Here is a 17,119-nt window from a genome sequence, read left to right on the forward strand (position 1 = left end):
CTGCTCCCATCCATCCTTGTCATTTGGCTTCTAAATCCCCTCAGAGATTAAAGCACTAAGCAGCTTGTGGATGCTGTAAGTGCCTGTGATGGTGTAACAGGACGGTTTATTTGCAGAATTGTAGAAGGAGACACAGGACTATCCTATAAAATCATCCCAATACCAACACCTGAATGACCTTCATTACCTAAAACACGAGACTGCAAAACTATGCAAATTGTACATACTGGAGGCAAAAACCCACTGCAGGAGATTCAGAGGAATGATCTGGGGACAAAACACTGCTGCTTTTAATACTAACCAGATACTGGTTTGATTCAGGGGTTTCAGATGACTTACCAATGCCTACTAGGACACACTGCCCTCATGAGAGGGGTGGATGCTCAAGCCACACACTATCTGATCACTCAAGAGCATGTTTTTTCCCCATTTATACCCTGTGAAGAATCTCGAGGGCTTTTAAATGCAATCAGTCATGAACAGCAGCCACAGCGGTAACCACATAATCCACTACACAGTTTCAGATCACAGTTCGGAGACGTTAATCTGCTTTATGAAGCAGGAACGTTGATCAGGAGACTTGCGTCCTCACCTACTGTTTCCCGCAAAAGTATTCTGTGCCTTCTCTGATTCACACATAAGCTGTTGTCCTTGGACTGACAAACATCAATTTACCAAAGGATTTATGTTCTCTTCATCAGAAATACTTGGTATCAAATGAACCCTGTCATCGCTATAAAGCTGGCAACTACAACAGGAGCGCTTTGGAGAACTGGTAGGAGAATGAGAACCGCAGAAGTGTTCAAGGCCAGGCTGGATGGGGCTTGGAGCAAGCTGGTCTGGTGGGAGGTGTCCCTGCCCATAGCAGGGGGGTTGGAACTGGATGGTCTTTAAGGTCCCTTCCAACCCAAACCATCCTGTGATTCACTCGCATTAAACAGGAGCTTGGACAGATTATCGGATTGGATTAACGCGACGTGGGGATAAAACGCCACAGGGCACCACTGTATCCATCAATAAGCTTTTTGATCACTGCTTATAAAATCATTTTGTCTCAGTTACAATGCTGTAGACATTCCAAGGTCACATCCTGCCCTTGAAAAGGCGCTCCCACGGATGAGGGAACCGCACAGGGAACACTCAGCTTTTTTTTATGCCTTCAATCTTTTTTGCATTTAGCTATTCAAGAAGAGAAAGGATGCCTAAGCTGTACATGGTGAGACTACTAATACTTCATCTGAGAGAGCTGCTTTCACTCTGGGTTGGAGGCTACAAGCACCAAGATGTCAGAAGCGATGATATTTTGCGTATATTCCGCCGTCTTGTGCAGTCCCAAACAAAGCTGCGCAGTTAAAAGGTCAAATTTCATACTCTGAAAAAGTTAGATAATAAATACTGATTCATGGCATACTGACCTAAAAAGCTTACAACAGCTTGCCACGCCTGCCTATTGCTTATGTATTAGGAATTCTTGCATTGTGTAACACAGTTTCGCAACAGCTCTTGAACAACTGCCCATTTAAATGGAAAACATACCTTTTCAAAGCAAATAAACAAAAGTCAAAGTACCATTCAGATGAATTCATTGATGAATGCTAAGAAAATAAATTCCTATCAACTGATCTTTACCATCATGTGACAACATTGAATCTGAAGGCTATAGTAAAAGTACCAAGATGTCGACAATTTCTTCTATCACTGAGAAAAAGTGTAACAGGGGAAAAAAACTGAGACCAAACTAGACATGTGTGCATGCATACTATTTACCCATTAGCTACACACTTCATGCTCACCCTAGCTAACTGCTCTTTGGGATTGCTGAGCAATGCACGTGGGAGCCGAGAGGTGCACTTATCTTTCCTATAAGCAACCACCACCATGAAAAATTACGTCTTAGATTTGAATCACCAGTAGGCACAGGCTACTACGTGGAAGCCTAAACTGCCATCAAAATGCCAATAATACAAACCTAATACGAGCAGATGCTCATTCCTCAACCACCATATGGTAGTTTCCAGCTGTCACCAGCCACTGTAGAAGACAGTGGTGAAATTCAGAGCTTCTCAGGAGATACTTTCCTCTTCTCTCTAAAACACGGGTTTTCCAGCTGTACTGATAGCTCAGGGTCTTAGTAGAAAATAACAGTTTTAAGAGTCAGATGAGTATCATGCAACATCCTCCAAGTTTCCAGGTTTAAAGAGCTGGAGACTCTGCAGAGGTTTAGTGACTTGACTATCAAGCCACAACAACAACAAAAAAAGCAACAGCTCCAAGTTTTGATTGACGATATGGTTTGGACTATTGAATCCCCACTGCCTGTGTATTCTCCTATCTAACCACAATGTTCACCCTAACACGTACCCCAAAAGCAGGTGGCCAGCTGTTTAATTCCATGCTTAAACTGGTCCCAAAAATGTAGTTTTCTCAGTTAAAAACTGCTTCTGATATAACCAGTGTTGAATTAATGAGAATAAAGTTTCCCAATTTTCTGGCCTTCTGTTTTCTTTAAACCACACCCTTCCAGCCTTTTGTTCTTAGTAGAATCTTTTAATTATTTCTTTGGTTTTGTGTTTGGGGTTGGAGTTGGTTTTTTTTTTTATTTTTTGGGGGGGTTGTGTTTGTTTTGTTTTTAAGGGGTGGGCTTGAATAAAACTCTAGTTCCTAAATACCTTCAGGCTTTGATGTTCAAGTCTTTGCAGACTGTTCCTCTTTCTAGTGATATGCTGTGACTATCGTGTTTTGTAATGTTTTATTTAACTATTGCACAGTGTCCTAAGTGCCCATGAGCACCGTTAAGAAACCTCTATTAATGAGATTATAAAGATGAATGTTGTGAATTCAGTTGATGATCAAAAACTGACTTAAAAAAACATAAATAGGTTACGGCATGAAAAATTCCCAAGATGACTAGTTCTTCAAGGACTTCAAAGGTGTGCTGGCTGTCAGCCCTCGAATGAAAAGGAAAAAATCTCTGCCAACTGACACGAATAGGGCTAATATCAGCAAATAAACTGCTAGGAGGCAAGACAGACTACCAAGCCATAGAAAAAAGCACTCCTGGCTGTAAACAACTGAAAAAATTTGGTTCCCTAAAGATGAGCCAAAAAGTGTATTAAGATCTAGGTTCTGATTAGGTCATTACTCAAGGTGGCATTGATGCTTTAATGCTTACAACTCACACACGCTGCTTCTGGTAATACTTTGAGCTAAACTGAAAAGGTGCTTTGGAGATAGAAATCTCATAAAAATCACCTCTCCTCTTCAGTATCTGCTGTTCTGGAAGGTCTTCTCTCAGCATAGGTCCACCTCTCATGAGAACAGATCTTCACCCAAAGCTTTAGGCACATCTCAGTCAGAAATGGATCTTTTTCCCATCCAATTTTCATGTGGTTTCTCCTTTTCAAACAAGTGGGTTCCGCTGCCATCCACCAGGACCAGCTCGCTGCCCCCCGATGGCGCCCAGTGCAGTTAGCCTGCGCTAAGGCATCCCCAGCACTCCCATGTCTCCTTTCCACTGCCTGACGTTAAAACCAATGTAACTGTCTCATTCAGTGGGACAACTTATCTTACATACAGGGAAGGGGAAAAAAAGGCACACCCCAGGAAGACTCTCCCTTCCACCCTCACTTGGTTTGACCATACCAGGTATCCTCACGTCCTCAGTCAAAAAGCTCAGATTCCCTTTGGAATTGAGACTTCGATTTCTTTAAAAACAGCAAGAAACTTTCCTTCCCATTAAGATTAAAAAAGAAACCAAAACGACTTCCCATGAAACATCCATCATCCCAGACAGCTGCAATTATCACTATCTGTCATTTTCTAACTGTTAAAGAGGATGCTCATATGCAAATTGCAGGGAGGATGGAGTACCACCTCCAGGCTCATCATTAAAGATGCTTCATACTGGAAAAACGCAATTCCCCTGTCCTTCCAGGGGAACCCAATTAAAATACCCTTTGGGTTTGCTTCATGCTTGCACCTGAGCAGCGGCACACTCGGCCAGGAGGGCTGTTTGACCCCCGCCCCCTTCATCAGACCCAGTGTCACCATCTCCACTGGTGGGGTCCCATGGTCTGTTAACACCAGGCTGGTGCCAGTGGAAGAAAAAGGGGCTTGGATCCAGGGATCCATGGCTGATCATGAGCAGGGCCACCACAACCCGCTGAAGTTCATGGGCTAACTAAATGTACGAAGCTGCTCAGCCTGCTGAAAATAAATGATTACTTCCTCCTGTACTCGCTGCTTGCTTCAGGTCACATTCAGATACACGATCCCAGCTGCACACGCACTCGAGGGTCTGACAGAACAGCTTGGGTTTGGGTTCCTCTGCAGAGCGAAACCAGAAGAGCTCGAGCACTCACGAAACCTCTGCCCTGGCAGAACCGGTGACTACTAACACAAACCACAAGACTGTACAGTTTTACTTGGAGAACTTCCACCCTCCCAAATAAAACTCCAACCGCTGGTGTTTGTACAAACTCCCATTCATGTCATATAGGAAAACCTTAAAACCTCTGATGCTCCTATGGAAACAAGCACTCCAGCTTCGCTGACACCGAGAATGGCGGAATCAGCAAGCTCCGCTGGAGAGACACGAGGAAAAAGTGACGTATGGGAATCTGCTGCCATGCCTTTTTTTTTTTTTTTAAATTACCTAAAACTGCAAGCCTAAATATTCCGCTTCCTATTCAAGGATAAATTGTGTAACATGACGAAAAAGGATATTACGCAATGAAAACACTGATAAAATAAGAAACAACACTCTATGTATCGTAGACGACTTAAGAATAACTTTTAGATCAATGGAGGGAATCTTGAGAGGTCTAAAGCACAGCACCTTGCTAATAAATCTACTATTACATCACTTATTTCTTCCCTGTGTAATCCAAGGAGAAACTAAAGACACTCCACAGATTTCAGAGAAGAAAATCTGTATTACTGCGACACCCCTAAAACCAAAAATATTTTCATAGCACTAAATAACGGAGAGATTTCAAGCATTTTATTCCACCAAAGAGTAAACAGCGCAAATCTGGCATTCACTTAAAATATTTCCTGCAGCAAGAACCACTGCAGATTAAAGCGAGGACTTAAAGTAAAATTGCTTTTTGGCAGGAATGCAAACTTGCAAAGGGAAAATAAATTCCATTTTCATCATCATAATATTTAGATGATCAATTCATTCTCGGCAACCTTTAACAAGGACTCCGTCACATGCACCAGAGAAGCACCCTGCTAATCCAAAAGCCTGAAACCATTAATCTTGATGACTGATTTTAAACCAAGCAAAAAAAGCTGCCAAGCGAAACAAAATAGGGAATCTATATACAAAGCTGGTAGAACAAAACAGCTCTCAAATTAATGACAACAGACAAGTTTTCAGACCAGTGTGCGGTCACTCATATAACAGCATGTTTGAGTGCAAAAATGAAGGTGAAAAAATTGCATGTTTCAACTGATATTCTCAAGAATAAAAGCCGACTTTATTGCTTTTTCTGTGTGTGAAAAAGTAGACAAAACCCCACAAGCAGCAGGATGTTCCTGCTGGTGGTGCAGAGGCCGCTGCGATGCACTGGATAGCTCGGTCTCTGCTTGCACCCTGTTCCCAGCTGCTGGCCCCAAATTAATCCTTACCTTGATCAGAGTTTAAGAGGGTAAGTTATTGAAAACACAAATGCATGAGTAAGTAAAAGCAGATATTGGTAACGCACGAATGACCGGGCTACATGAAGAGAATGACACACGTAGAGCTCTTCTGCACTTACAAAACAAGAAAAGAAACTGAAATTGTTTGAAGATAATTAAATTGTAAAGCTCGGAGAACTCTGGTCCAGCCTCTTTCATCCAGGTTCTTTCCTAGTATAAAGCAGACCTCTTTGGCATCCAGACCCAATGTATTTCAAGATTTTCGCGCCACTGAAAACAACAGTCAATGGGCAATGTCCTTGGGCAATGTGCCTGCAGCTTTCTTGTAGGAAGTTCCTACATAACTTCAGCTACAAACCTAAAAATTTTAGCCCAACAGGAGCTATTCTACCACTTGCCTACAAGGCAGAATAAGTAGTAAATGAACCCGATGCAGAGTACCTTCTGTTGCAACTCAACCACCGAACTGCTAGACAAATGGTTGGAGCGTTGCGCAGAAGGAGGAACACCCACGATGCGTGCATCTCGGTTAAACTGTGTTAACTCATCTCTAAGCCACTTGTGAACAGTAACTTGAATCCTCAGTGCCTTAGATTTATCTTTGAAATGGGCATAACCCCTATTTTATCTCAGGAGAACAGTCTCGAGCTTTAGCAACCCTTGCAGAACTTCACAGGGAGAAAAAGATCTATATAAAAACGCTCAGAAATGCCAGAAATTCTTCTATAAACCAAGTGCACCGGCTGCCCCTGCAAAAAAACCCAACAAAACCAACCTCACAATTACAGTATTAGCGAGCAAAAGCAATAGACTTTCAAGCTGATGAGGCTCAAAAGCAATCCGGCGTAAGCAGGGAGGGCAGGAGTCCAGAGCCGAGCGACAGCTCCATCTAACACAACAGGAAACTGCAATTCCTTCTGTAAACACCAGCGGTGAGGTGGGAGGAAACCCAACTTCTGCATAAACAGCCAGGCTGGAGCCCTGGGCCGAAGGAACGCAGCCCTGCGAGGAGGAACACGCTGTTCCCGCAGCAGCATTGCCATATTAATACAACGCCGAGCCCGGGCTCGTTGGAGGAGATGACAAATCGATGGCAAGTCAGCAGCCCGCTGACCAAGACGCACGGCTCCGGGTGGCCACGCCAGCAGCGCTGCTGGCGCTCGCTCGCACCCGTCCGTCCAGGGGATGAGGAGGGAGGGCAGGGTGCAGGTGGATGCTCAGATGCAAGAAAAAAAAAGGTGAAGAGCAATTCAGGAGAAGGACAAAGAGCGCTGAGCTTGGAAATATCATTAACGGCAGCCCTGCCCGAACTGGAAACACTATGAAACGTAAGTCAGGTAGTTATGGAAAAGAGTCTGCCCGATTTCCTGCAGACAGATGAAAAGAATATTTCAGTCCACAGGTTAAAGCAGACGTATTCTCTTCTCTGAAGAAGGCTGAAAATATAACGGATGAGTCAGGAATAATTTCTCCTCTCCTTTTTCCACTCCTGCTCGCTTTAAGTCCCTTCCAACCCGGGTCATCACCCTGCTCTGCCTCCCAGCTCCACTCATCATGGGCAGAGAACCAGCAAAACAACCTCAAAACGCCTATTAAGTAACAACGACGTGGTAATTCCTATACCCTACGTGTAACCAACAGCTGTCTAATCTTGAAAATTCCTCTTAACATTATAAAACCATTAAGGCCTCATTTTAAGTATGCGAGAAACTTTTGCACTGCATCTTTAGAAGAAATCCCTGCTTAAGAGAGACTTAGTTTCAACTTCCAGGAACCCTGGTATGAAGATACCAGGGAATAAAAACAAGTTCTTGTTTTCATGCTTTTTCAACATTTTTTTTTCTCTAACGAGAAATCTAAAAAAAGCCTCTTAAGATGCAAGCCTAAAAAAAGCCTCCTAAGATGCTGCTTCTCTGCAGCTGGACTTCAGCACTTGGCTGTGGCAGGACTCTCCTTGCAGCGACACAGAGATGATACACAGAAACATCAAATCTTTGGAAGAAACCTCAAAACACTAATAAACCACACACCTCTCCTACTCTGGGGCTTCGTAGTTGTACAGTACAGAAACCCAGCACAACTATATTGCAAAAGCCACAATATCTACGCACTGAACAAGTCCCTCAGCCTCTGGCAGTGTTTGCTACACGTGTCTTAAGAATCACTCTGAGACCGCCCAGATTTATTTTAACGTGGATATCAGAAATCAACGAGTGTTTGGGAAATGAACCTGGAGTCACGCAGACGGTATTTCTGCCATCCTCCCTTGAGAACTACAGAAAGGAGGTGGCACTGCCACTCGCCAGACAGCCACTGTCACACAGCACCCTGCTCCACTGCACGTATAGTTTCTCCTGAGAGGTTAAAAGAAGAGCAGGTTTCTATTTCACTCTCTCAAATATGCATATTTTTACAATTATTTAGAGTTCTAATTATTACATTTACTGCTCCCCCCTATCAACATTAACTATATACATAGTGGCTTTTTTATCCACACATCTATTCTGCTTTATTTTATGCATCCTCTGAATATTTTTCCTGTTTTATTTATAAGTGGTCTCTGCTCACCCACTTTCATTGTCTGAATACAAAAGAAAACAAGGGTTAGCCAAGCTTTACCTTTACAGATAAGTCTACAGGTCTCTGATATGTACAGAATGGGCAGACAGGCCAAACAGTGCGTATGTTGTCCTGGAAAAAGGAATGAATCATCCCTTTACCACTACAAATGTTGAAGTATGAGATTCCTGAGGGGTTGTGTTTATTTCAGGGGTGGGACAGTGGGAGGGGAGAGAGTTGTTTGGGTTTCTCTCCCTTATTAGTGCTTGGTCCACCCTCTTTCCTTCTCCAAAATTACTTTCTGCAGATGCAGATTGACAGATCATCGATGCTGTTGGCAGAACACAGCCAAAACTGCAGTCTGCAAGTTAAAGAAATAGAGTAATGGAAAATAAAAGTAATGGAAAATGGAGCAGCAATGCTGGCAAGGGGCAGAAAAATGAGCAGGGACTCATAAAACGTCCGTTTGCTCTCAGCTCTGCTACTGGCGTACTGGCTGACCTTGAGCAAAGCTCTTTATCTTCCCCTGCCCTAGATTCGGTATCTGTAAAATGGCGTAACAGCACCGGCCTCTGGAAAACTGTGGTGAACTTCTCCTAATACTCTGATACATAAACTGTTTCAAATTTTAGACCATTGGGTAACTTCTATGCATAGTTACTAGATTTAATATGCCTAATTTTATCTGTCAGCTGTTTGTCAGGAAAAAATACGTGCAAATCCAATTGCTATCAGAAACACAAATGAGTTTTTTAATTTGATGAGCCCCATCTCATCAATACTTCTGCTAACGAGCCTGTAAAATTGGATATAGGAACTATCCACTGCATATCCATCTCTCCCACCTCACCAAAAAGGCAGCTTTACAAGAGCAGGGAAATGCAAAGACTGAGAAACCCTCATGGAATCTGATGGGGAAAAACGATGGACGCAAGAACAAGGTTTGGTTAACCAGTAACCCAGAAAATTTTAACGGGGTGCCTATAGCACAGCTATGCCACGACGCTCAGCATAGCCCCAGCACTGGTGCCATTAACTCGCCACCGCTGCCACCGGCGGGAGCAGCCACCGTCCCGGTGCCAGCCTGCAGAGTTAGTGTGCGATAAGGGCAGAGGCTCGGGGATCTACTTGCACGTTACACACACGCGCGTGTATTTTTTTTGCAGTGCGTGTGCATACACAGGCAGACATTTCTGTCTCCAGAAACAAGCTCCTGGCAGAGCACTCGCAACGAGTTGCACAACCCAGCTGGCTTCCAGCCTTGTGCTTCGTCTTATCAGTGCACCAGGGTATCTGATATTAACCCAGAAATTCAAGAGCTACTCTGTCTGGCTGCCTAATTCTGCTCCGCTCACTAAAATATGGTAGCCAAGATCTTCTCAATTCACTGAACTTTAAAATAAAATAACTAGTCACACGTGTCCTGTCTCACAAGTTTAAGATATTGTAAGTCCTGTTACCTGCAGAGATGAGGTCAACACCATCAGTTAAAATAAGATCAATGCTTTTTTTATAGCCCTTCGATACAGGGGAGTTGAGACTTATTTTTTAGTGATATGCCGCTCTTTGAGGCAGGCAAACCAACTTGGGAATCACAATGACCTGTATCCAGAAGGCAAAATAACATCTTTCTTTTTTTCTACATCCTGAACACAGCCTCCAAAATAATACTAGATATTCACTTGGGCCCAGTTACAAACGCTGTGAGACTTACTGCCAAGTCCAGCCAGGGATCCTAGAGGCCCCAGCAGTTTATGGGAGTGAGGAATGACTTTATTTATGACAAAAAGTTAAGTTCCACAGTACCCCAGTTTCTATTTCTAACGTTGCTTTCTTTCACTCCAAGCACACGTAAATTCACATTTGAAAAATATTTTCCAGCTTCTCCTATTTCTTGGACGGCAGAGTCTTTCCTTCAACTGCTCAGGATACGCTGCCTCCATCACATCCAAACTCCACTTAATAAGACTCCTGCTGCTTACTCATGGCTTTAAGTATTCCTGTCCAGCCCACAGGTACCTTTAAATTTCAAAGGCCAGAAGATGAAAGGATTGAATCTTTCCTTGTTCCAAATCTGTATTTACTGACCTGACTGTTTGATGTCTAGAGACTACAGAATTACTGCCGGCTCCCCGGGAAGGAAAGCTAGATGCAGGGAGAGGAAAAGGTGAGCTTCTTCAGACAAACCACTTCTTACAGTTCCCTCCTCTCAGAGCTGAATACTTGGCTTTGGAAAAATTTTTTAATCCCACAGTTGGGAATTTGTTCTCTTCTGGAAATATGTTGCTATTTATTTCCATTGCCTTCAGCTGCCTCTTCCCTCCCTTCCTCCCCTTCTGCTGCTGCAAAAAGAGGCTGAGGAAAGTCAGAAGATAATGACTTTCAGACCACCCAAACACAGCAACTGAGGGAGATGAAGGCAGCTTAAAAAAAAATTTGACGGCACTGCAGCGCTCATGCGTGCACCCAGTTCCTCAACACCCAGTCCTCCCAGGTCATTTTTAATAGACTCAACACGTGCCAAGTAACCTGCCAAGGTCTCCCAGCACTTCTCCAGTGCACTAACCACCGTGTGCCTGTTTTTATCTTTCAGGAAACAGCCGAAAGCCCAGTTCATAACAACAATATCAACTTTCCTCTTGATAAATACCTGGCTTGGTTCCCGACCTTCCCAGATTTCTCAGCTGAGTTTCTCTTCCTGCCCTGACTATTCATTCCTGCCAGGCTTAGCGCTGCCAGCCCGTTAGCCCTATCCGTGCTATGGGCAAAGGAACTCAGGCAGGTCCATCTACTGCTCTTTCCCATCCTCTGCTGCATGGATCTCATCCTTACGCTGCTTTTAAAGGACTCAATTAATGACAAATGGTTTATCGACCGCAGCGGTCCTTTTCTTCTGCCAGATCATTACACAGAGCCACTTGGATGCAATTTCTCCTGGTGCATTTCAAAATACAGAGTCAGCCACTTTGCAAGAAATGGAGTTTGAGTGAAGGATTTTTTTCTTCCTCCTGTCTCCAGAACTATGGAGTGATAATGTGATGAAGAGAAAGAGCAAAGCCTGTATCTGTTAGCGATACACACCTTTCTGGAACTGAGAGTTACCCCTAAACTCACCTCCGCTTCCCCCCAAAGCAAGCAGTAATGACCTGCTTAATCTAAACCAGAAGAGCTCACACCAAACTCCAGATAAGATATCATGGCACGAGCACGCCTGTGACAGAGAAGTGTGAACCACTTGTGACAGATGCCAGCGTGCTGAGGACTGCTGAGGTTACTGGGATACCACATTAGACACAGTAAGCCTAATAGAAATACGAAAACATAAAAATCCGGTTCAAAAAGGGGCAGAGGAAAGTTAGGAACTGAGAGCAACCAAGAGGAAAACTGTCGTCTTCTTACTCTGGTTAGAGGTAAAAGGACAAATCCAGGTTAGTTTGTATTCTACAGTGTGAAGAGCACAACACGGAGAGAAGGGCACGCTGTCCTACAATGCCTGCCAGCATTTGCTGGGAGAAGCGATGAGGGGAAGGAAGACTGGTTTAAGCCGCGTGTTGAACATCCCGAGCCTTCTTCCCTTGGTCAGCAGGAGGGACTGAAGAGCACCAAAACCATATTTGCAGAAGAAAAAGAAAACATCCTCCCAGCAGGCTGAACCTCCTCACACAGAATACCGAGGTGCCGTTGCGCTGACCTCACTCCTGGCTGTGGGATGGTCTTTACAGAGCCACGGTTTCTGCTCACAGGACCTCCACCTTCTTCCTGCGCCTTCGTGTCTTCATCGGTACCAACCGCGGCACCTGCACGGAGGCCTGAACACCCTCTACCAACATCTCTCACGTCTTTTTGGAAAGTGAAGGTTTCTCTGTGAAAGCTGCAGCTCGGCAGCCCTGCCCAGACCGGTGCAGGAATTGCTTGCTGGTGCTGCGAGCGCTCGTCTGCCAGCGGTTTTGATAGGAAAATCAGGGCTACCTCACCTGCCAGAGGGAAGATCCGCCCAGGGCGGGATGGGTGCTGCCAGTTACGCTGCCCGTGGCCACGCCACGGGAGGAGAGAGCCGGGAAGAGCCGCAGACAGGGACACAGCACTAATGAAAGGGGTCGATCAGCCACCGCACAGTGCGTCACCCTGCTCAGCGCCTGCCTCGACGGACTTCAACGAGCCCGGGCAGGGCACGCTTCAGCCCCGCTCCCGTCCTGGGCACTCATCATATCAGCTTAACCGATGGCTAAAAGCCACAGCCGGGCTCTCCCTGCTCCCCTCGCTGCTCCTGGGGTTTCTCTAGAGCCCGTTGCGCCCTTTCTGAGTGTCTGGCACGTCGCCACGGGGCGGGAGGGAGGCTCAGCACCCTGGTCCTCTCAGCAGCATTCAGGGACGAGGCTAGAGCAAGCGCTGAGGCTTGTGAAACTTTTCTTGAGGTTTTTTTAAAGACTCACAATTCCCATTTTGCAGAGGAAAACCTCTCCCTTGCACACAGGGACCCAGAGCAACCCTTCTCTGCCTCTCCCTCCTCTCAAACAGAAAAACACTGAAGGACAAAAGCAGCACCGTGAGTGGACGGTAGTAGATAAAAATTGAAAAAGGCAAATTTTCATTTTATTTTATGCAATATACTCAATACCGTACTTGACCAGCTACTGAAGTGATGTGAAACCTAAAACCAACAACAAAAAGTGCTTTCCAAACACTTTCTCTACATCCCCATTCCCTCGTTTCCCTGGGTCATTGCACCATATTCACCCAATCATTTATGCAGATGTGTTACTACGAAAGCATAAAAACATTTTACCAAAGATAACGCCATCTCTAGGTAGCAAAAGCACTCCTGGAAATGAACTCAAAACTAAAAACAAGTCTAAGGAGTCACATATTAGGCAACGGCTTTTCAAAACGGTGGCTGAATCTGCCTCCAGGGAACAGCGCGTTACAGCCTACTCTCCATTTCTTTTTATTTTGGGTTCTTTACCGATGAAAAAAGCTTTGTTTGCAGCAGTGTTTGCTTTGGTCTAGGGATAAACATGTGCTACTGGTCAGCTTCTCTAGCACCTTCCTTTTGTCTCTGGCGACACAGAAAACAAGCACCGCTCCAACCAGAGGTGCAACAGGGCAAAACGATTGTGTGGACCTACACGTGCTGCATCTATTGCAGCGGAGTTTTTCTATACAAGGTCAATACGCAGCCTATGCATTTTCTGTACAACCTGCCAGAGGGATGTGCTACTCTCCAGCTCAAACACAGCCTGAATTCTGCAAATGTTCAGCAGAAAAGACCAAGAAAACGATATTGGTTTCATGAATTGAGAATAATAATAATAAAAAAAAAAAAATCGCAAGGCATTATATTATACTGGAGATCAGGAAACCGTAGCGTGAAAGCTTTAATTGTGTCCAAAGTCAGCGAATGCCAGCAACGTTCCACAGAGCACAAGGCAGCTTTGAAACCAAGGGAAAAACCAATGGTACAAAAAAATCGATTGTATTGATACGAAAGTTGCACATTTGATCTGTAATGCAGGATCGGTATTGTGCCCAAGCTGACCATACAGTTGCTATACATCAGAGTACTCTTCTGCTGGAGCGATGATGGCTAAATCTAGAAAACTATTTGATGTAAAGAAAGAAGTGCAGAAATGGTACGACCTCCACCAAAAGAATCAACTCTCAGTGAAGCAGCACTGACTTACTAAAAGGCGACTACCCCTTCAGAAATAAAGGCTTAATCCATGCTAGTTTTCACATACTAAATGTGCCGAATGGCTTGGGAGCCATACCCAGCCTTAATTTACAAGGTCTAAGCCAGCCTGTATTAGGGGTTGCATCTTGTAAAGCTCACCCCGTTTATCCCCCAGCATGGGTTTGCCTCGCTGTCTCCCACCCTGCACTCCTCACTCCTACGAAACTGAACACTTCACCGGGCTGTTCAGCCTGGCAACTCCATCTGCAGAGCCACAGTTTCATAACCCAGCACCGTGTCTTTATACGGGTTACAATTAATTAGCATCCGTCCTGCAGCTCCGAGTACTCCAGTCACATCCAATTCAACTGGAACAACAACTAAATAACAATAATACTGAAGGAAAAATACTACTATAGCACCATATTGTTACTTCTCGATGGCTACTCCCATCCTCCCATAAAAAAAGAAATCCCAAACCCCCCTAAAGCCAACTTAACACGCTGTTTAGTTACAAGCATCCCCCTCTTTAGCGAATCTATTATTAATAATCAGAGCGCAACTGCTAAACTGGGCAAAGGCGGGCAGCTGCCTGCTCTGCCCACACGGACACGCCGCGCTCCTTTGCTGCGATCGGATTTGAACAGCTTCGACATTCTTGGCTGCATTTCCCAGGGCATTTCTTTGTGACAAGCGCCTGGATGGGAGCGCGCCCAAGTATTCCTCCAAACTTTGTTGAAGCCGCGCAGTCGGACTCGGGTCCGCATCCGTGCCGGCTACTGGAGTTTTGCAACCAGTCCCCCCCCTCCCAGTTTTGAGCCCAGCATCCCTTCCCTGGCGGTGGAGGGAAGGGGGAGGGAGGAGACGCTTGGTTTCAACGTTGGATATAGGGCTCTTCCCCCCCCCCCCCCCCCCCCCCGACGCTTGGCAGACGAAGCCAAACGCTGCATTCTTGCTCTAGTTTCTCACTGAGCTGGAATACCGAACTGGAGCCAAGGCCGGCCCTTCTCCGCGGTCCTCTCCTCGCCGTGTCAGCCCCGCCGCCGGGGCGGGATGCCCACCCTCTCCCTCTCCCTCAGGGCTGCCCACCCCCTGTCACCCAGCAGCCCGAAGGCGGCGAGTCGAGGCCGATCGCGCCTCACCCCACCACCCCCCCCCCATCCCCGCAGCACCCACCGGGCTGCGCCCCGCCGGGCCTCACCCCCGCCCCGCTCCCCGCCGGGGCCGGCCCTTACCCTGCCCGCAGGCCCCGCGCTGGATGGCGATGATGGGCGGCTGGCGGAGGCGCTCGGCGCGGCGGCTGGCGGCCCGCAGCTGGCAGGGGCTGGCGTAGGTGACGGCGTCGCTGCCGCAGACGGGCTCGCTGCTGGAGCACACGCAGCGCCCGGCGGCCGCCCGCTTGCGGACGGTGGCCGAGGCGGGAACCCCGCCACCGGGCGGCACGACGCACTGGAGCCCCTCACCGCAGGGCGGGCCGCCGCCGCCGCCGCCGCCGGGCTCTCCGCAGACCTCGCCCTCCTCCGCCCCGCAGACGCGGCAGCAGCCGCAGGCGTCCAGCACGGCCCCGCCGGAGCAGGAGGCGGGCAGCGGCGGGCACCGAGACCGCTCGCAGCGCTCCGGGCAGGCGGGCGACGGCGCGGCGGTGGCGGCGGGGGGCAGCGACAGCAGCAGCAGCGCCGCCGGCAGCAGCAGCAGCAGCAGGCGGCGGCTCCAGCCCCACAGCGGCATCGCGGCGGGAAAGGCGAGGGGAGGCGTGGGGCGCTGAGGGAGGGCGGCCGGGCGGGCGGCTTTAAGCGGCGGCGGGGGGGCGGCGCGGCCGGGGAGGGCGGCGGGGCGGGGCGGCGGGAATGGCCCCCCCCGCTCCGGGCCGTAACACCCCCTTCCCCGGGCTGTAACACCCCTCTCCTCGCCTCCCCCGGGGCCGCTGCCGCCGCCTTGGCTGTTTTTGAGGCGAACCGAAACGTCCCGTCACGGCGCGGAGCCGGTCAGTTTGGCGTTGAAAGGACCAAAGCACCAAAAACCCCGATCGAGGGCTTAAGAAGGGCGGGAAGGCTGATAAACACGCTCCTGCCAGCGCGGGGGGGGGGTGGGGGGGGGGTGGGTGGTGTATGGGGGGGTTGAAGGCTCCGAAGGAATTACGGGAAAGGGAATCTAAAGCGAGCGTCGATGGCACGTCCGTCTGCTGAGAAGATGGGTGGAGGCGCAGGGGCGGAGGGCAGGGCCGCCAGCCCGGCCCCCGGTCGAAGGAGCAAAGCGGTACATGCAAATGCATGCAAATGTATGCAAATGAAAAGCTCTTCCCGCCTACGGGGACCGGCGGGATGCCGGGGCTGAGGGCGGCGCTGGGACCCGCCGGCAGCGGGAGGGCTGGTTGGCGGAGCCTCGGGGCGAGGTGGGGGCTGGCAAGTAGCAGAAGGTTAATCAACTGAAAGCGGGAAAAAAAAAAAAAAAAAAAAAAAAAAAATTAAAGTATTTTTCCATCACGGCAGGATTGATCCGATGTATCTGGCAGCTGAACCGCCAGAAGCGGAGGACAGAGATCTCTGCTAGCGCGGACGGGGTGGTTTGTAAGGCAGTTTGATGGCACGCAGGTGCCTTCCGAGGGAAAAGGCTTCACTTCCAAAGCTGCTAGGGCAAGGTATAAACAAGAACTAATAGCTGGAAAGTGAGCGCAGCCAATTTTTTAATTACAAGCCGATTAAACTTTTGAACAGACTACGCATCTGTCATTATTTGTGTCTTTATCGGGCACCCGATAACGAAGGACCTAGTGAACTTTACAAACCATGAGGCAAGATGAAATGCTGTTAACTGGTAGATAAGCTGCAACTAAGGCACTGAGGATGCCAGCAACTACATTAATACAGAATACAAAGTCTTTTCTCCTACAAAAAGCGGGATAATCTTCAACAACCTGGGCAGGTGGAAGCAGCACCCTGGGTGTCGGAATTCAAACCTAATCGTTCCTATAAAATCTTATCAAACTGTGACCGCAAAACCACAAATGCACAGAGCTTCTTTAACCGCTTGGTTAGTGCCTGGAGGTGGGAAACCACACAGACTCCGACATTCCCAGTAAAAGCTCCGATACGAACCCTTGGCATCTGCTGTTTTCCAACAACTTCTATGCTGTGCAAGACAAGAGATTTCAGGAGAATTACCTGATTTCAGAAGTGACCAAAGTAGTAATCTGGAACAACTCTCAGCAAAACTTCCCTAGTATTAAAATCATGACTGTTAAAA

At 47.4% G+C, this 17,119-nt stretch overlaps 1 protein-coding gene across 1 annotated transcript in view; it reads right to left on the bottom strand.

The window, feature by feature from the left end:
* HTRA1 (HtrA serine peptidase 1) overlaps positions 1-15,604 on the bottom strand; it is a 33,576-nt gene extending 17,972 nt beyond the window's left edge. Inside the window, exon 1 of the mRNA XM_086466618.1 lies at positions 15,112-15,604. Coding sequence (XP_086322744.1) covers positions 15,112-15,604 — 493 coding nt within the window. The remainder of the gene's footprint in view (positions 1-15,111) is intronic.
* Between the last annotated feature and the right edge of the window lie 1,515 nt (positions 15,605-17,119).

Source organism: Leptosomus discolor, chromosome 6, assembly GCF_034619465.1.
Source record: "Leptosomus discolor isolate bLepDis1 chromosome 6, bLepDis1.hap2, whole genome shotgun sequence".
Classification (NCBI taxonomy): domain Eukaryota; kingdom Metazoa; phylum Chordata; class Aves; order Leptosomiformes; family Leptosomidae; genus Leptosomus; species Leptosomus discolor.